The sequence below is a fragment of the Hyperoodon ampullatus genome (assembly GCF_949752795.1).
Source record: "Hyperoodon ampullatus genome assembly, chromosome: 2".
NCBI lineage: Eukaryota > Metazoa > Chordata > Mammalia > Artiodactyla > Ziphiidae > Hyperoodon > Hyperoodon ampullatus.
The window spans coordinates 34,127,726-34,148,734 of NC_136915.1; the positions used below are offsets into that span (position 1 = coordinate 34,127,726).

At 43.2% G+C, this 21,009-nt stretch overlaps 1 protein-coding gene across 4 annotated transcripts in view; it reads left to right on the forward strand.

Annotated features, from left to right (window-relative positions):
- Positions 1 to 859: 859 nt before the first annotated feature.
- NFYC (nuclear transcription factor Y subunit gamma) overlaps positions 860 to 21,009 on the forward strand; it is a gene marked incomplete at its 5' end in the record, with an annotated part of 30,389 nt that continues 10,239 nt past the window's right edge. The window contains 5 exons of one of the 4 annotated variants that reach the window (XM_079697825.1): positions 860 to 972; positions 8,970 to 9,041; positions 10,459 to 10,572; positions 14,394 to 14,489; positions 19,554 to 19,727. In XM_079697825.1, coding sequence (XP_079553951.1) covers positions 868 to 972; positions 8,970 to 9,041; positions 10,459 to 10,572; positions 14,394 to 14,489; positions 19,554 to 19,727 — 561 coding nt within the window. The remainder of the gene's footprint in view (positions 973 to 8,969; positions 9,042 to 10,458; positions 10,573 to 14,393; positions 14,490 to 19,553; positions 19,728 to 21,009) is intronic. The other 3 variants (XM_079697826.1, XM_079697827.1, XM_079697828.1) reach the window with 3 other exon arrangements.

The following is a 21,009-nucleotide window of genomic DNA, read 5'->3' on the forward strand; positions in this document are numbered from 1 at the left end:
GGGGATCCTTATTCATCTTCCCTCCCCCATCACAAAGCAGTTGACCAACTGCAAGTTCTGACTCTCTTTTCTCTGTCCTAAATTTAATTCTTCAATGTTTTTCAACCATCCTTAAAGCTTCCAGTTGGTGGTGTGCTTTGTTTGGCTTTGTGCCTAACAGCATGGTTCAGGTAAGGAAAGAACTGGGAAGTGATTTCAGTTCGGAGACTTTGTGCCATCCACTCAATTATTGGCCTAGGCTTTAGTGCTTTTGTGTCCTTTGAGGCAGATTAGCTTGAGATTAGAAAGAATAATAATCATCAGTAGCCCCAAAGAAATGGGACCACAGTGTCTAAAACAAAAGAATAAACTTGGCTCTTATTTTTTAAGACTTTGGGTTTACATTTCTGTACAGTATTAATCACTGGGGACCCTTAATGTATGTGCTGCAGGCTGTGGCATGGAGTGTGAGAGCCACATAGAACTTGAAAAACATTGGAGAGAATGGCATTGAAAATTATGGACCAGACTAGGACAACCAAGTGCCTTTTTTTCTTTCCCCTCTGCAAAATAAGACATTAAAAGTCCTTGATTCCCATTAGGATTTGAGTTTGGATTTCTAGCAATTTTAGATTTTCTGCTTGGAGCTTCTTGTTAGTCTCTGTGGTATGAGCTGGATAGAAGGGAAAACTTTCCTCCTTATTTTTTGCCAAGACTTAAGTCGGTGTGAAAAACCCCTTCAGCACAATTTTGTATACCTTCTCAGGCTGAGAAATTGAATGAATTAGTGAAAACATCCACAAGGAAAGCTATAAATAACCTGGACAGAAGGTCTGACTTTATTATTTCTAATGTATCTCATGTATGTGTTTGTTTTTAGTTGTCAAAATGTCCACAGAAGGAGGATTTGGTGGTGCTAGCAGCAGTGATGCCCAGCAAAGCCTACAGTCCTTCTGGCCTCGTGTCATGGAAGAAATCCGGAATTTAACAGTGGTAAGGAAGAATGAGAAACTTTTAAAGAGTGTAAAAGCTTTGAGATGAATAACCAAAACTTAGACTAAAGTATTTTTAATCTCAAGCACATTTACAAAAATATAGTTCATTTCTGACCTTTGGATAGGAAAATGAAAATATAATTTACCTTAGGTGAGGTAACTACAAGGGTTTTTTTTATATCTTAGTGGCTCTCTTTAGGCATGTGGATGTATAGTGGATGCTTTGACTTGGAGATACTTTAATGTGAGGCAGATCTTTTAGAGAATGCAGAAAAGCAGAGCTTACTTTCCTCCAGTAGCTGTAGGTCATTTCTTAAGCCTGATTTAGTGGCCCTGACAAATTTCTAGGACCTGGTGAAAACTTTTGGGCAGTTTATTCAACAACAAATCTATTGTAAGCAGGTACTCTTTCCAGGTGTCAAAAGATACACTTAAAAAAAAAAAAAAAAAAAAAAAAAAAAAAAAAGATACACTTAGATTGGGGTTTCTTAACAGCCTTATTGACATTTTGGGCCAGATAATTCTTTGTTTTGAGGGGCTCTTCTGTGCATTGTACGGTGTTTAGCAGCATCTTTGGCCTTTAATCCGTAGATGCCAGCCAGTTCCAGTTGTGACAACCAAAAATTTTGCTAGACATTGGCAAATGTTCCCTGGGGGCTGAAATCATTGCCTGTTGAGAACCTCTGACATAGAAGAATCAAATAAAACCCTGGCCCTTGAGGAGCTTACAATGTAGTAATTACAACCAGAGTCATTTATTTGATAAGTATTTATTAAATAGTTACTGAGTCAGGCACAGGGATGAATCTGAAGCAATAAAAGTCAGAGTATGGTGTCATATCCTTAATGAAGAATGTTCCATTTGGTGTCATTTCAGCAAATGCTGAAGGAGCTCTCTGTGTTAGATGTGTCATTCCTGCCCTGAAGGTATCAATATTAGCATCCTGGCAGAGCAAACACTGGATTCCTTCTTGATGTAGAACTCGTGTTGCAATTTCTTAGAGTTTTGGTCCTTAACCTCTAACATACGTAGTCAGTTTATTTGTTCACTGGACAAATGCTTATGCACCTACTATGGCTATGCTAGTTACTGTGGATCCAATTGTGAACCAGACAGACGGAATCATTGCACTCACAGAACATGTATTCTGGTGGGAGAGACAGACTATAATAAACAGGTAATGAATGAATAAAATAAACAAAATAACTTACTGTGATAAATGCCCACTTGACTTCAGGGGTAGAGAAACTAATTTATATTCTGAATGTACCTGTGGGTCATGTTTGTTTGTATGGGGGATTTTCAGCAGTTGAACTTGGCTTGAGCTTTCTCGGAGTGGCCTGTGTTCACAGGTGGATTTCCACTGAAAAATCATTCTTTCTCTTCTGCAATCTAAAGGTAGTAGTTATCTGTACTATCTTAGATATAAAACAGAAGGAAGGAAAAAAATGAAATTATAAAGTCAAAAGTGGGGTATTTTGTGCATGTTTTGAGGGGATAATCTCATGGTTAAGCTTATCAGGTTTTAGTGCTGGGATCAGCGTGGTGTAAAACCAGTGTCCTCCTGGGGTATGGTGGGACTAGGCCAGTGCAGCAAGTCTGTCCTCCAGATTGAACGCAGAAAAAATCCAGGATCAGGCGAGTGGTCAGATAAACTGTGGAAGTTCAAATTCAGCACCTTGCTTTTCTGTATTTTGTTGGACTTTGATTTTTGATTTTTTTTTAATTGTGGTAAAATGACACAACGAAATTTACCATCTTAACCATTTAAAAATGTACAGTTCAGTAGTGTATTTACATTGTTGTGAAACAGATATCCAGGACTTTTTCATCTTGCAGAACTGAAACTTTATACCCATAAAACAACCACCACCCACTTTTCCCTCTCCCAGCCCTTGGTAATCACCATTCTACTTTCTGTTTCTATGAGCACTCTAAGTACCTCACATAAGTGGACCCATACAGTATTTGTCTTTTTGTGCCTGGCTTGTTTCACTTAGCATAAGGTTTTCAAGGTTCATCCATGTTGTAGCATGTGACAGGATTTCTTTCCTTATTTAGGCTGAATAATATTTCCTGTGTATGTGTACATACCACACTTTGTTTATCCATTCATCTGTCAGTGGGCATTTGGGTTGCTTTCATTTCTTGCCTATAGTGAATAATGCTGCAGTGAACAGGAATGTGGGCTTTGATTTTTATCCTACTTGGTTTAATTTTCAAGTTTGATTGACATCAGAGCAGATCGTGGTGTTGACCAACTTTTTGTCACTAGACAGCTAGTCCTTCAGAGGTTAAAAATGGATTTGGGACTTCCCTGGTGGCGCAGTAGTTAAGAATCCACCTGCCAATGCAGGGGACATGGGTTCGATCCCTGGTCTGGGAAGATCCCACATGCCACGGAGCAGCTAAGCCCGGGTGCCACAACTAGAACCTGCGCTCTAGAGCCTGCAGCAAGCCACAACTACTGAAGCCCCCGCACTTAGAGCCCATGCTCCGCAACAAGTGAAGCCACCGCAATGAAAAGCCCATGCACCACAATGAAGAGTAGCTCCTCCACCACTCGCCGCAACTAGAGAAAGCCCGCGCGCAGCAATGAAGACCCAATGCAGCCAAAAATAAATAAATAAGTAAATAAATTTATTTTTTTTAAAAAGTGGGTTACTTTGAGGGATTCACTTTTAGTTCAAGTTTTATGAGTAAGGAGAAAGAAGATCAAGGAGGAAAGTCTTCTTTAATCATTCTCCTATCGATGGCTAACTAAAATTTTCCTCCTGTGTACCCCTGAGAAAAGACTCCTAGACTGCTACCATTGTATCTCTTACATCAGATGCTTAGAGTGATGTTTGGCATATAATAGGTGCACGTTAAATATTTGAATGAATCAGATTCCTCCGCTTCAGATTTAGTGTGAAGCAACATAGTGCCAAATTTGAGTGAGAATGTAATCCAATAAAGTCCCTTTGTAAAACTTTTATTTTCCCTCTGCCTATGGCACACGAAGAAGGCATCTGCTTCTCTGACTGCACTTCTGCCTGTGTAACGTGGCTGATATTTTAGTGTTTAGTCTGTGCCTTTCCAGAACTCAACAGCACTTACAACCAGACTTCCTCAGATATGTCAGAGCCTCTTAGGTTGACATCCCAAAGTGTCTACCAGATTTTTTTAAAAATCCATATGTTCAAACCATCCAAACGTAAATAAAACTTATGAGAATACTCATAAGGTGTTGTGATCTCTCTATGACTGGGACAAAGATGTTCCAAAAACAAGTAATTGAAGTTTGCTAGATGATATAGTTCATGATGTATTGGAGACATTGGCCCCAGTCATTTTGGTCTGTGTTCTGCAAAAGCAATTTGTCTTTCATCTCAGCTTGGCCATCAGGCTCTCCTCACTCTTGAAAGCTCTGCATTGTCCATGAACCTAGATGCTGTTCAGCTGGAATTGAAGTTGGTTAAAAATCATACCAAAATGATTGTACACCAGGATGATTGTGTAAAATACTGTATTCCTGCTTAGCAGAACTCTGGGAACAATAATTAATAGACTTCTTGGCACTGAATTTTACCCTTCTAGACCTCTTCGAAAGGGGGGAAGAAGAAGCTAACTTTTTTCTTTTGTGGGGGCAGGTGGGGAGGCAGTAATGCTGAATCTTCAAGAAAAATCTAATCCTCCTTTAAGCTCCTTCCGCACATCCCATTTAACCTTCAGTTAGCTGTAATTTAATGCTTAGGTCACTTTCTTTTAATCGCCAATTATATCTTCTCAATGCCTCCAGATTGGAAGATGACATTTCCACCATTTCAATAAAATCAGATAACCATTTAAACAAGAACTTGGAGGTAAAGGTTGGTGGACTGTTAAAAAATAAGTCCTGTGCTGTTTGAGCTCTTCCTGTAGAGCAGTGCTTCTCAGAATTTATTGTCTATATGTGAACAACAGAAGGGTCATGTTGAAATACAGATTTTGACTTAGGAGGTTTGGATTGGAGCCTGAGATTCTGCATTTCTTTTGAGTTCCCAGATGATGCCATTGCTGGTCTAGGGACCTCACTTGGAGCAACAAGGCTTTAAAGCAGTGGTCCTTAACCCTCACTGTGATTACAGTCACCAGGGTAGTTTTCAAAAAATGTGATGCCAGGACTCCACTCCCTAGAATTCCTGATTCACTGAGTCTGGGGTAAAGCGCAGACATCTTGTTTTTCAAAAGCTCCCCCAGGGGCTTCCCTGGTGGCGCAGTGGTTGGGAGTCCGCCTGCCGATGCAGGGGACACGGGTTCGTGTCCCGATCCGGGAGGATCCCACATGCCGCGGAGCGGCTGGGCCCGTGGGCCATGGCCGTTGGGCCTGCGCGTCTGGAGCCTGTGCTCCGCAACGAGAGAGGCCACAGCAGTGAGAGGCCCGCGTACCGAAAAAAAAAAAAAAAAAAAGCTCCCCCAGGTGATTCTAACATGTTGCCAAGGTTGAAAATCACTGCTTTCGAGAGGATAGAATCTTGACTTTGCCGGAGTGAGTGCCTGACTAGGTAGGCCTGCAAAAGATTTCTCATCATTATTTGAAACTGTGGATGTTCTTCAGTGCAGCCTGAGACCCATTGACTTTTCTCTGGCTTTGAACTCTCATTGAGTGAATTGAGACTTCTTGAAATTCGGCAATTTCAGTTGGCAGCATTTTTTTTTTTTTTTTTTTTTTTTTTTTTTTTGTGGTACGCGGGCCTCTCACTGTTGAGGCCTCTCCCGTTGCAGAGCACAGGCTCCAGATGCGCAGGCTCAGCGGCCATGGCTCACGGGCCCAGCCGCTCCGTGGCATGTGGGATCTTCCCGGACCGGGGCACGAACCCGTGTCCCCTGCATCGGCAGGAGGACTCTCAACCACTGCGCCACCAGGGAAGCCCCGTTGGCAGCATTTTAAAGTGTAGTTCTTTGGTGGTGGTCAGGAGCACGAGAATGTTCTGAGAGAGAATCTGCTCTTCTACCATGCTGATGTCACTCCCAAGAGTAAAATGTGTTAGTTGTTCTTCCACTTGGATTAGCATCAGGAGAAGAAGTTTAATGTTACTCATGTCAGTTGCATGGTTTCCAATGACAAGGGGAGCATTGACTTGAAAGCCAATTTACTGATAGTGAAGGGGCTCCCCTCTCCAATAAGCTTGTCGTAAACCCTTACATGTGACTGGAAAGCTAGGCTGAGATTATAGAAAACTGGGCTGTTGTCAGCGATAATGAGCCACACACGCACATCTGAAGATCCTTTAAGATCTCAAGGTTTGGGGATCATGAGAAAGTTTCTTACAAAAGAAAAGGTTGGTGGGGCTTAGAGCAGGGCTTTTTATAAATTTCTGCCTCATTTTACACCTCATCAAGGTGGGGATGATATCCTTGACGTTTTCTTGTTTTTTCTTTTAATTAAAGAATAGTCTCATAGAAATTCTAAAAGTAATATTTTATTCTTTCAAGTTAGGGAAGGAGGTCTTTTTATTAGCTTTGGGCTTTAGTTAAGTAATCTTAGAACAGTCTTGTGGGAATTATATTAAGTAACTAAGCCAAATGAGAGCACACTTGCAAGAGACCTAAATCTTGCGGTCATAATCTTGTTCTTTGTGTATCATCCTGGGAGGCCTTCCAAAGGAATTATCATCCCTAGTATTCTCTTTGGCATTTCTGTTTCACATCATCATTTTGTGTGATATGCCACACAAGAAGGAAGACCAGTGATTGATTTCTGTAGTTAAATGTTTTTTTAAAAATCCCTTTAGAGTCTGGCCCCAATCCAGCATTCCCTTTCCTGCTGTTCCCCTCTGTACTAAGGTCATACATCGAAAACTTAAATAGGCCAGGTTTTTTGTCTCTGTGCTTCTGTGCATGCTGTTTCCTCTGTCTGAATAACATACTTTTCCAGCAAGCAGATTTGCAGTATCCCTAGATATAATTCAGATTCAGCCCCTCTGTGGAACATTTGCCAGTTCCTCTCGCTCGCTCCAGCGCCCCACACCTCCCATTGCCAGCTGGTCATTTTTTTCTTTTCCGTGTGGGATTTTACACCCCCATTCTAGTATAGGATAGGGGATTATAATGTTCTTATGTGATAGTCTCTAACAATTAAACTATTTGGCTATTCAAAGGTAAGAATATATTTGCATCTTCCACATAGTAGTAGGTATCATACATTTGCTGTTAGTTGAGTTACATGAAGTAATAAATGAAAGAGGAGGAGAAAAAATAAGAATAGTATGTGTCCTGCTGTCTCCTTTCAGTGAAACTTTTAATAAACTGGACTTCTCAGCCTCTACCACTCCAGGGTTAGATTTTTAGAGGCTTATGGAAAATGCTGATACCTAATTTGGAAAAGGAGAAGATGAAAAATTAGTGTTGGAAATTTGTAGAAGTGAGTGGTAGCCAAGCAGCTTGTTGGGTTTGGGTGGAATAATTAGACGTCTTGGGACTTCCCTGGCAGTGCAGTGGTTAGGACTCCATGCTTCCACTGCAGGAGGCATGGGTTCAGTCCCTGGTCGGGGAACTAAGATCCTGCATGCCGCTCAGCATGGCCAAATAAATAAGTTAAGTAAGTAAGTAAGTAAGATGTCTCGGTGTACATTTTATCCTAATAGTTGCTCTTCTGTATTCATAAAATAGATTCTGGGAAGGCTGGTGATGTTTTTCCAAAATGCCCCACTGCCTTCTTTGATGTATAGTTGAGGTTTTCTGTTGGTCTTGGAAAAGAAAGTTCACGAATGCATGTTAATTATACCAAATCTCAAATAAGAGCTGCTTCCTCCGTAATGTGATGATGTAAATTCCCAGGTGAGCGTATTGGGTTTGGTGAGTCACATTTCAGACCACTTATAGAATCAATCATTTGACACCTAGTCCCAGTAGGGATTTTGCTGATTTTAGCTAATCTCTGCCTTTGCACCTTTCTCTTCATTGCAGCTCTGAAACCCAAAATTGATTTTTATTTCTAGAATTGCATCCATCATTGGCCATGTGTTTAAATACCAGTAGTATCAAAATAAAATGAAAAAGCGCCTAAACTGCAAGTAATTGAGTAGTGCTAATCGAAAATCCCTTTCCTAAATCCTATCCACAGTAAAGTTAAATGGTTTCTCCCCAGCTTAGTCTTGCTTGTTAAGAAAACATTGACAGGGCTGTTCCTAAATGACAGCTGATATATTCACCCTCACCCTTGTTCCATACTCTTCTACTCCCACCCCCACCCCCAAGCAGATTTTGGAGACAAGGCCTTTGCTGCTGTGATGGGAAAGGAGCTCCTCCCCAATTTCTGGTGTCACATTAGTGCAAAGGTCAGAAATAGGCAGTGCTGGGCTTCCCTGGTGGCACAGTGGTTGAGGTCCGCCTGCCGATGCAGGGGACATGGGTTCGTGCCCCGGTCCAGGAAGATCCCACATTGCCACGGAGCGGCTGGGCCCATGAGCCGTGGCCGCTGAGCCTGCGCATCCGGAGCCTGTGCTCCGCAACGGGAGAGGCCACAACAGTGAGAGGCCCGCGTACCGCAAAAAAAAAAAAAGAAATAGGCAGTGCCACATTGGCCGATGAGAACAGTCACTATGGTCAGGTGCTGCTGGCACTTGCCCTTGCAGTCCTTGATTAGAAGGAAGAACTGGAGGAAAATCCCTAAGACAAAAATCTCATTTTAACCTGCATGCAAGCTGGTAAACTTTCTTGGGTGGGGGGAAGACACGTATAATACATCTCTATATCGTGCTGGCAAAGAATCTGGTATTGTTTGGGGCCACTTTTCATGAGGGCACTGTTAGAAGCCATCATAAGTTTATCCTGAAACCCTCTGTTTGAAGCTCTGCATTGGTTAAGAAGTATTGTGCCTCTAGAGCTTGTATTTTGTTAATTTCATTTGTACTTCCTCTCCTGCCATATTTTCAGAAAGGAGGGACTAAACCAATCAGAGTGTTTCATGCTGCCTGTCATGCCCTGTTGATTATTCCTACCATTTATGTACCTGTTGTTACTCATTTCAGAAAGATTTCCGAGTACAGGAACTCCCACTGGCTCGTATTAAGAAGATTATGAAACTGGATGAAGATGTGAAGGTGAATTCACATTCATTTTCATTATTCATATTGAAAGTAAAACGATGGGAAAATTGTTGCTCATTTCTCTAGAGCTCAAAGTTTAATTAAACAAAAATGAAAATAATATTGTCTGTTGCTTTTTTATTTGGATTCTCTCTAAAATTGTTATGTGAGCTAAAATTGAACAGTTTTAATTGTTGTATGGTCTTCTCTGAAAATTGGGGATATCCTGTTTTCCAGATGTTGAAAAGATGCTGAGTATTTGCTTTTTGAATCGCCCGATTCTTTCCACTATGTAGTGTGAACATGTGTCATCACATCAACAGGACAGTGACGTCTTCCTAGCATCTTACTGCAATCTCTAGTTTGTTGATCTGAGCTCTAAGAAATGTTTGATAATGATATTGCACTTGTTCTAACTTTTCAATCTGTGAGTTGTTTCACATGATTTATACTTGTGAGAGGATTTACTTGGGGGCGGCCTTTTCCGTATTCCTAGGAGTCCACATCCTGTTACAGTTCTCACAGGAAAGGAGCAACTGTCTCTCTTTCCACTCAAAATTGATAGTTTCTTGTATTTGTGTGGAAAGCTAACAGTTTACCACAGTTTTCCCTTTTATTAGCTCACTTCTTCCTCATAGTAACCCTGTGAGATTTGATAGGATAAGAATTGTTAGTTTCACCATTCTATAGATATGGAAATAGACACAAAGAGGTTAAAAGTGTCTCACCCAGAGTAGGAGAACCAAGATCCCAATTCTCACCTCCTACTTCCTTAACTCCAGAGCTCTTCCCGTGGCTATATTCTGCGTAGACCACCTCACCAAGGGTTCAGAGCTTTGTTTGACCAAGAGTTTGAACTTTGAATTCAGACTTGGCAAGGCCGCTTGCATTACTTGAGCACTTACTGTGTGCCAGGCCTTGTGCTGGGTGCTTTTATATATATTATCTCATTTGATTCCCACAGCAACCCTGGAAGGTTGTTATCCTCTTTTTCACTATGTGAAAAATAAAGCCCAAAAGGATGGGAAGCCAGAGATTTTCCCTAAATCCATTGGCTCTCACACTCATTATCTTTCCCCACATTGTCTCCCTTTGGTTTAGAACCTAAATCCTACCACTTACTGGCTCTATGGCCATAGGCAAATCACTTCATCTCTCCTAAACCCTAGTTTCTCTGAAAGGCTATTATGAGAGAAAGAAAGTGCATGGTAGGTGCTAGATAAATACCTTTTTCCCTCTTCCCTTCTTCTATCTGCTACCTGCTTTGTCCCTACTCATGGATTTATTTTACCTTGGAATCTTGTAAGGCTACCACCTTCTTGTTTTCTAGCCCTTGCCCCATAGCCCAAGAGCAGGACATGAGGTAAGGGATGAACTGACTGGTTTGAATGACTTGCTGGTGATTGACGGGGAGGGCCTATGTCTGTTACAGATGATCAGTGCAGAAGCCCCTGTGCTGTTTGCCAAGGCGGCCCAGATTTTTATCACTGAGTTGACTCTTCGAGCCTGGATCCACACAGAGGATAACAAGCGCCGGACTCTTCAGGTAATATTGTAGAAAATTAGGCAAGAGCTGCCTTTGCCTTCTTCTGTTGCATGGCTTTGGACCAAAGTTTTTGTTTTTCCTTAGGACTCTGTCAAGCTGATATGTTTAACTGGCATCTTCCTCTACTGGTGGGAGGCAGGCAGACCATATAGACAAGATAGTCTGTATTTCCCCACCAAGAATCTTAATTTCCAACTCTCCTGTTTTTCACAGCTCAGTGACTGAACTTTGTACTTGGTGGGCTCTCACTATAAACAGAGGCTAAAGTGGTATTTATCTATTTCCAGATCTAAACAACTTCTGGTTGGAAGCCTTGAGAGACTCCAGAAAAGAACAGTCCCAGGAAGAATAGTCTCACTAACCTCATTAGCCTTTTTGTTCCTTCCCTACTTTCCTGGGAATCCTTTTCTTCTTCTTTCATGTTTCCTTTTTTATTTTAATCCAGCAAATCAACATTCATGTTGTATGAGGACCCCTTGGTCATTGGCTCTAGAGGCCCTCTGCTCAACATCCAGGCCCTAGTTGTTAGAGGAAAGGTTTCCCAGACATAAGAGGAAGGGTGTGACAGATACAAGAGTGACAGTATTTTAACAACAAAGCCAAGGAAGTAAATTATGCTTTCTGTTTCCCTTTATCTTCAAAATTGAAAATGCATGCTTTTATTCATTTATCTTACAGATATTAAATGAATACCCACAATGTGCCAAGCACTGTTCTAGGCCCTGGGGACTAATACACAAAACAGACAAAAATTCCTACCCTTGGGAAGTCTATATTCTATGCAGCCAGACATTGAAAACTTATTTTATGCTGTCTTGAAGGAAGTCTGTGAATCTAGAGAGATCCAATTAAAGCTACCTTCAAGATCAATTCAGATTAAAAAATAAAATGGGCAAAGCACATGAACAGGCCCTTCAAAAAAGAAGATACCCAGATGACCAATAAGCATATGAAAAGGTATACAACATCATTTGTCATCTGGGAAATACAAATTAAAACCACAATGAGATACTGGTTTACACCCACTACAATGGCTAAAATAAAAAAGACTGACAATACCAAGTGTTGACAAGGAAGTGAAGTGACTGAAACATTTATTGCTGGTCAGAATGTAAGGTGTGATCACCTTGGAAAACTATTTGGCACTTTCTAATAAAGTTAAACATGTTCCTTATTCTAAGACCCAGCCATTCCACTCCTACGTGTACACCCAAAAGTGTGGACATTGTTGTGTTAGAATGTTCATAACCTTGTTTATAATAGCCAAAAACTGGAAACAACTCAAATATCCATCAAGATGTAAATATATTAACAAACTGATATATTCATAAAATGGATTACTGCTCAACAATAAAAGAAGCAAACTATTTATTCATACAACAACATGGATGAATCTCAATAATATTAAGCAAAAGAAATCAGAGGAAAAAAATTACATAGCATGTACACCATATACTATCACCATCTGTGATGACAGAAATCAGAGTTGTTGTTGCCTCAGATTGGTAGGGGAAGGAAGTTGACTGGAAAGGGATAGAAGGAAACTTTGTCTGTTCTTATCTGGGTGATAGCTACCTGGGTGCATATATTTATTCAAATTCATCAAGCTGTGTACTTAAGATTTCTGTATTTTTTTTTACTAAATATGATAATCAGTAAAATACTAGCATTAAAAAAGGCAAACTAAAAATGTTAAAAAGACCCATTTAAGTATATCTGTTTCCAAAATTCTGTAGAACACTTTGGTGTATCTTTGGAGGTGTTTTTTTTTTTTCTCCCCCTCATTCTATCCATTGATGAGCCATTTGGGTAGCTTGAGTAGGTGACATCATCAAGAACGTGATACTATATCGTACTAATCTTAAATGAGACCTGGCAGCCTTGAGATGTGCCCTGCTTCGGTTGGGAGGGTTTATTATCAAGCTGGTGGCTGGCAAGAAGGGTGGACTGGAGTTTTGCATTTCAATGGCTTGGGGCCATCACAAAGACAAGGGAAGGAAAATTTCCATCCCCTCCTATTTTGTCTGATGAGTCACCTTCTTTTAAGATGTGATATATAGAGCTTGCTAAGGATTTCTGTTAGCATGTTGACTTTTCCCTCCAACATTTTATTATGTTGGAGGGAAAAGTCAACATGCTAACACACAAAAAAATTTATACAGAGTTTACAGTGAACACCTGTATACTGACCGCCTAGATCCTACCGTTAACATTTTACTTGTTTTGTTCCCATGTCTGTCTTTCCCTCTATTCATCAAGTCATCTATTTTTTTTTTGAAGATGCATAGCCACCATTGCTGCTCCAAAGTCAGTTTATTTATTTGTTTTAATTTTTTATTTATTTTTTGCTGCACTGTGTCTTCATTGCTGCGCATGGGGGCTACTCTTCGTTGCAATACGTGGGCTTCTCATTGCGGTGGCTTGTTGCGGAGCATGGGCTCTATGTGTGCGGGCTTCAGTAGTTGTGGCACGTGGGCTCAGTAGTTGTGGCACGTGGGCTCAGTAGTTGTGGCTCGTGGGCTCTAGAGCGCAGGCTCGGTAGTTGTGGCACACAGGCTTAGTTGCTCCGTGGCATGTGGGATCCTCCCGGACCAGGGCTCAAACCCGTGTCCCCTGCATTGACAGGCAGATTCTTAACTACTGCGCCATCAGGGAAGTCCCCAAGTCATCTATTTTTATATGCATTTAAAAGTTTACATTCCCGGGCCTCCCTGGTGGCGCAGTGGTTGAGAGTCCGCCTGCCGATGCAGGGGATACGGGTTCGTGCCCCGGTCTGGGAGGATCCCATATGCCGCGGAGCGGCTGGGCCCGTGAGCCATGGCTGCTGAGCCTGCGCATCCGGAGCCTGTGCTCCGCAACGGGAGAGGCCACAACAGTGAGAGGCCCGCGTACCACAAAAAAAAAAAAAAAAAAAAAAAAAAAAAAAAAAAAAAGTTTACATTCCCCTGAACACTTCAACATATGTCTCACTCACCATAGTTCACTATTTTTTTCTGTTTTTTCCTTTGCTTTAAAATTGTCATATAGTGAAGTACACAAATCTTAAATATACATAGTGTGTTGGTTTTTAATTAAAAATCTTTTGATTTTATTATTTAAAGAAAGGGAATGTCACTCTTAGAACGCCATCAGAGCAGGCCTTGGTTTCAGTAGCGTTAGTCAGCTGACTTGGTCTCTACCCACCCTGCCTCTATTCTAGTGACTTAAGACTTCCAGTGTTCATGTCACGTGGAACAAGATTTAAACTGTGGATTTGACATTGTGATTTTGAATGTCAAAATAAAAATTGTAGCCTTGTAGGAACTAACATATATAGATCCAATGACTAGAAAATATTGCAAAAAGTTATTGAATTAGGATTTCAGCTAAGAGATTCAAAATAGATTATAACTACTTGTGAACCAAAGAGCCAAAATATTATTTAGAGGCTTAAAAAGTTATAAGGTTGAATGATAGTCTAACCTTGCTAACCACAGAATGACCAGAAACGTGTCAGTTAAGATTGCTAGATTTGTACAGATGTATCTGGAGGATGATAATTTAGGATCCAGCAGAGGTGGTAATAGTTGGAGGCTCAAATATACAGTTTGTAGAGCATGAGCTACATTTATCTCTTTTTTGTCAGTGTTTGTCCATCAAGTCTGATCATTTGCAGTTTATAAGAGTTTGGTTGTACTACTTTTGGCCTGTAGGCTTGGCCATGGGTATTTAGTTTGGCTTAGAAGTCATCATCTTACCTTACTTGTAACTTGGAGAGTAGAAAGCCAGGTGAACTAGTTTCTCCCCAGGCTAATTTTTCACTCTGCTTTTCTTTGTTACAGAGGAATGATATCGCCATGGCAATTACAAAATTTGATCAGTTTGACTTTCTCATCGATATTGTTCCAAGAGATGAGCTGAAACCACCAAAGCGTCAGGTGAGCTGGGAAGGCATTGCTCCTGCTGCTGCTGACTAGAGAGTGCCTTGCATCCTGGTATCAGATACGCTCCTTTTCCTCTCTCGGCACAAGTCATTTGCTCTTCTTTTGCTTTTCTTTCTGCAGACCAGATCCATCCTTAACATCTCCTTCTGTTACTCACTTGGGGATGCTTTTAACTCAGTGCCTCTGAGGTGGTATTTCAGTGAAAACAGACAAAATGAAAATGAAAGACTTTAGTTACAACAGTAAAGTGAAGCTCATTTTGAGGGATCCTAGGAAGTCTGTCAGAGTTCTTAGTCTGGGATGGGAGAGCAAGTTACAGATTTTAGATTTCCAAGAAACAGCTTCTGTGTGTGCATAGTGGTGTTTGGAGTGAGTGGACTGGGTTTTCTCTTAGTCTAGATTGTGGGTCTCTGCACAGTGCGCTGGCTGCACATTAGAATCACCTGTTAGGGTTTAAAAAATACCGGTCTCTAGGCCCCGCCCCTACACCAGCTGAATCAGAATCTGCGAGGGGGGAGGCCCAGGCATTAGTGCTTTTTAAAGCTCTCCAGATGCTTTTAATGTGCAACCATATTTGAGAACCACCACTTAAGCAACCTTTCCAAGCAGTCATGGGAAAGAATGTGAGTGTCTGCCTTTCCTGCTCTTCTGTCTGCTCCTCTCTGGAGGTCACACCATTGTTTTTCAGCACTTTGGGTGCATAAAGCTCTTAATTGCAATTGTGATAGACCCCTCTCCTGTATAGCTCATCATTTTAGGCATGCAGATTGCATGACTCACTAGATGTAGTAGAGATGCTTGGGGAATAGTGGCAGAGTCTGGCAGGAGCAAAGCTGAGCCTTGATCTGCTCTCTCTGTTTTGTTAATAAAATTTTAAGTGTTTTTAATGAATTTATTTCATAGTGTATTGTCCTTAGAAAGAGGAATCATTCAGTGACGACCATTCTGTGCCGTCTCGTGTTACTAACGAGTAAGAGAGTGTAGGAGAGGTGGGCATCTTAAACGCCCTTTGTAATCCCGACCCTGCCTGAGGGCCTTGGGGTTAGCAAGCCCTCTGCACCTCCTTCCTAGAGCGGGGTGCCTCACTGCGTCTTCGTTCTTTCTGGGCAGTCTTTGCTACTGTAAACATCCTTGACTGGAAGCTGTAAGGCGTTCCAGGGAGCTTTCAGTCGGATGTTTACAGCGGCAGGCTGCCACGGTCGTCCCGCTGTGCATCGCCTTTGAAACATTGCAGGTTTGTGCCCGCGGCTCAGTTCCCCCTCCTAGTGCTTCCCTCCTCTCTGAGAAGTCACTACAACAAGAACTCAGACCACTTCGCTTCCTTCAGAACAGTTGATACCATTCGCCCATTCTCCTTGTTGGAATTTGTTTCAGAAGCCCCCTTTAGACCAAGGTGGTGAGCTCTGTGACAACATCAGGCCTTGCTCGGGCTCCTTGCACCAACTCCTGCTTGTTCCCTGGGGCTGCCTGCCGAGCCAGCTGGCTAGAGAGAATGGTCGTGTCCTCTCCCTTCCTCCAGCGTCCTCAGTGCTTGACTCTCTTAGGGTGTCAGAGAGCTCCTTGTTACATCCTAGCCTGACTCAGAATGCTATGATCCATCTCCTTTAAAGTGTGTCTGGCTGAAACAGCTCAGTTTCTGAACTGAACACGTTCAGTTCTTTGCAGGTGTTCAGGCCATTGATCGGCATCCTATTCGGGACAGCTACTGCCTGGCCTTTGAAAGGTTGAGATTGCTGAAAGCTGGCCTGAAATTCTAAGATAGCACTTTTAATCCTCTATAGACATGACGTTTTCCCAAGCTCCAAATTGGCTGGCACCTTCCTTAAGTCCTTTAAAAGCGCTGCTCTCCAAAACTCACCCTTTCTGAAGGAGGCAGCAGTTCATTCTTGCTACTGAAGCAAATGTGCTTTTTTCCAGTCTGGGGCTGGCTGCACAGCACTGTGGTGATGGCTCTAGGATGTGAGGCTGCTCGTTCTCTGGCATTGTCTATCAGACTCTACTTCTGAAGAGATTCCAAGAGCAGGCACTCTGGTTGGGGAGGCCACTGCTAAAGCTGGGCAAGTGCTCCATTCTGGATTGATCTAGTCATTCAGAGATTGTTCTAGCACAGGGGGTGATTTCCCACTGCTGGGGAAAGAAACGAGCCAGAAATACTGAGTTGTGGATCTAAGGCCCTTGACTTCTCTGAGATGCGTGGGGATGTCTTCTTGTTCTTTGGGGAAGCAAGTAAAGACTACTCAAGCAGAAGACAGTTGAGGCCTGACTTCTGCCCCACTAAAACTGTGAGTTGAAAGTTCCTGCTCATTGAAATGTCATTTCCTCTTCACCCATTTCTTTAAACCAAGCATAATCACTCCCTTGCTAGCTTGACCTCCATTGGCGGAATGAGTATTCATAATGCAGAAGAAGCTTAGATATGCCTCCTTCCATTCCAGTGATTCGAGAACTGTCATGCCTGTCCTCACAACACAAACCTTGGTGCCTCTATTTGATACTCACAGAAGTGTCCTAGACACTGCCTAGTTCATAAACAGTTTAAGAGCATACAGTAGGCGTCATAGGAGAAGCTCTTTACATGTTTTCACAGCTTTTGGCAAGGGGTATTTTAGCTTCTGAAAGTGGTACTTAAAGGGTTTGCTATTTGTCTGGCAAAAAGACCATATTCACTTGCAGATTAGCTACAGTCAAGGGTAACTGGAGACAGAACAATGACAGGTCAGGGCTGGTAAATGCCAGTGGCTCCCTCCTCCCCAAGACTTCCTACAAGTTAGTTCTAGGGGTCTTAGTCCTCTATACCCTCATCACCCAAGAGCTTTTCCAAGTTAGTTTGCATTTTAGTGGTTGATGCTTTTTATAGAATGGGAAGGGAGTTCTGAGTGGAAAATAAATTCATTGAACCTATTTCAGGAGCCTTGAAAAGAGTAGTTGGCCTTTGTTTCTTCGCTAAGGAGGGTATCAGTATTACCCCTGTTACAGCCAAGATCAAGTTGACTGGCTGACCTTTATTTATAATGGTGAGAAGTTGGAGTTGAAGTGGAGGTGATGTTGTCACAGTTAAGTTGTTCTGGAAACTGAGACCTAGATGAAAATAAAAGGGGACCTCCTTTTTCTTCTGCCTCAGCATGATCATGTCCAGGGTTCAAACTGTTTGGGCCTGAAGCACAGAATACATTAACTTAGAAAGTTGGTTCATGTTTGAGGACTAGCTTAGAAACCCAGAATGTTACAAGTGTCTGCCTAGACTGGGTGAATGGCCATTAGGGAACCTTGTCATGCAGAGATCCAAGTTTCTCAGGGGCTAGATACCAGGAGTCCTAGTTTTAGTATCCTGGGCCCCCAGTCACCGGGCAAGCAAAAGAATACCCAAACCCGTTCTTTAGCAGACAGGAGTGTCTCCTGCACTATGGCCACGGAATCCTAGAGGTAGCAAGAAATTAGGGATTCTTTTCTACTGCTAACAGCTGTTGGGTTCAAGAGAATTTGTCATACTCCTAACTTGGGTTAAAAAAAGTACTTTCTGGGCTTCCCTGGCGGCGCAGTGGTTGGGAGTCCACCTGCCGATGCAGGGGACGCGGGTTTGTGCCCCGGTTCGGGAGGATCCCACATGCCGCGGAGCGGCTGGGCCTGTGAGCCATGGCCGCTGGGCCTGCGCGTCCGGAGCCTGTGCTCCGCAGCAGGAGAGGCCATAACGGTGAGAGACCCACGTACCGCAAAAAAAAAAAAAAGTACTTTCCTATCTCCAATTGTCTGCCCGGCTCTATGAATCCATTCATCATTCAGCAACTGCTTATTGAGTGCCTGCAAGGAGACGGGTGGTAGGGACAGTGGGGAGCAAGAGAGAGCGAGGCTTTGCCTTCATAGGGCTTTCATTCTAGCAGGGAAAGTAGTGGAATTTTCCAAGCAAGTACAAAAAAAGTGTAATGAGAAACGGACTGTGGAAGCACAGATTGGGGATGGGGTCAGTACCAACTCTGTAAATGTCACTTTGGAGAGCTTTGGTCCACAGGGTCTCTATACCTTGAAGAAGTGTCTTCTTTTCCTCTTTCCTTGAACCTGGCAAACTTAGTCCAGAACATGGAAGTGAGTAAATTTAGCTGATATTTTGCTCAACAAGCCCAAGTGGTTGTATGTTTCTGTTGTTTTTGTTGTCCCAGGCAGGGCACCACGTGTCGCAGGGCCCTCCGGAGCAGACGCCGATCTGTGTCAGTGGTCAGGGGCCGGCCAACCCTGGACCCTCAGGCTGTAACCATGCCGTAGTGTGTGTAAACATCCTACACTCTCAGCTGTGAGCTCGAGGTGGCTGGGAGAGGGTTGTTTACTCCTTCTGCCATGGACAACGTCAGCTGAAGAAGGAACAGTCTCTTCACCCAGCAGATCGGCCAGAGGCCACCCCACTGGAGGGCTGTCCCTCAGGCCCTCTGGGTTGCGCTTCTGTGGCTAAGTAGCACCAAACCAGATGTGATGCTGGATAGACATGGCCTCAGTGACCACAGAGCTCTCGACATGCTCTGAAAAGCTGGGCTCTTGCCTACCAGTGTTCTTGATCCTGACATTTGATTCTGAACTTCCCGTCCAGAAAAAGCCCTGTTTCCCTTTCCCCTGCTCGTTCCCTCCTGAGGTGGTGGGAGCGAAATACGGAGAGTGCTGCCTATTTGGGAGATTGGGAGCCAGACTGAGAGCATGGTAGTCGGGGTGCCTGCCGTTAGCACTGTTCTCAGATCATAGGCCTTGACGGCATTTACTACCAAGCACTGCTAGTGCGTGGTTTTTAGGTATGGTAATTATTTGCCCATTTGCAGCTCATCACACAGTGGGTGATTACTCTGTACTTCAGAAAATTGGCTGTATGTTTTGTGAAGCCTATGGAATCTGTTATTTTTAGTTTGATTTAGCACAACTGGTCTCTTCGAATTCCACTTTCTCTTGGCTTCAGATGTGGAGAGCTCAGCGTTCAGCAGGCAACTGCACAGAGCCCATTTGGGGGAAGAGTGGAAATTCACTGTGGCAGCTGCTGAGCCGATTCTTTTCCTCTTACCTGCCCCTCCTTCTGCCCCACAGGAGGAGGTGCGCCAGTCTGTGACTCCTGCCGAGCCCGTCCAGTACTACTTCACGCTGGCTCAGCAGCCCACTGCTGTCCAGGTCCAGGGGCAGCAGCAAGGCCAGCAGACCACCAGCTCCACAACCACCATCCAGCCCGGGCAGATCATCATTGCACAGCCTCAGCAGGGCCAGGTCTGTGAACCACGGAGGGTGCCGGCCCAGCCAGACAGCACCTCTTAGGTTTGGGATGGGCAAAGTGTGACTGGGGCAGAGGGGCGGTCAGATCACTGTAGAGGACTGGATTTGAATTCTGGAGACCTGGGCTTTTCACCAGATTCAGCCACTGAGGTGATGTGTCACCTGATCTCTCTGGACCCTGGTTTCCTTGTGGGTCATATGAGGAAAGTGCAGTGAGCAAGATATTCTCCAGGATCCCTAAAAAGTTTTAGGAGGAAAAAAATCTTTATAATGCCCCCGTGAAGAATAGTGACATCTTTTAAGTGGACTCCGTGCCTGCTGTCTGCGTCTCCCACCAGAATTGGAATTTGTACCCTCAAGGGGGAGATCAGGCACCACTGACAGCTTGCGTACCCCTCCTCCCCTTTTCCCCATCATTTCTGTGTCCCACCAAATTTGTGTCAGGTGACTTTCTCTTTTTACAATAGTAATCAGAAGATTCCTTCTCTGTCTAAAAGCAGTAACATCCACATGGTTGGGATCATGAGAGGCTGAAGAGAACTATGTGTTTTTGTTTTTGTTTTTGTACATCTTTATTGGCGTATAATTGCTTTACAATGTGGTGTTAGTTTTTGCTGTACAACAAAGTGAGTCAGCTATACGTATACATATGTCCCCATATCCCCTCCCTCTTGAGCCTCCCTCCCACTCTCCCTTTCCCACCCCTCTAGGTGGTCACAAAGCACTGAGCTGATCTCCCTGTGCTATGCGGCTGCTTCCCACTAGCTATCTATATTTGGTAGTGTATATATGTCAATGCTACTCTCACTTCGTCCCAGCTTCCCCGCCACCCCCGTGTCCTCCAGTCCATTCTCTACGTCTGCATCTTTATCCCTGTCCTGCCCCTAGGGAGAACTATGTTTTCTGAGCTCTGACTCCAGATTCCCTGCCAATCATTAATTTATTTATTCATCAAACATTGAACGTCCTCTTAGATAAAGTCCAATGCTATGTGTTGGGGATACAAGCATGAATAAAACAGTCCCTATTTTAAAGAATTCAAGAATCTAGTTGGGGCTACAAATACTTGAAGGTTACACCACTTGCCACATGGGAAGTATAAGATATTCTTAGGATTGTGTAGAGGGTGTTACGGGAGCACTTCAAAGGGGAACCTAACAAAGATGTGAGGGAGGTGGAAGAAGATGTCAGAGAAAGTTCCCTGAAGGGAATAATATGAGTCTTAGAGGGAACAATGGAAATGAATCAAATAAAGAGGGAAGGAGGGCTTTCCCAG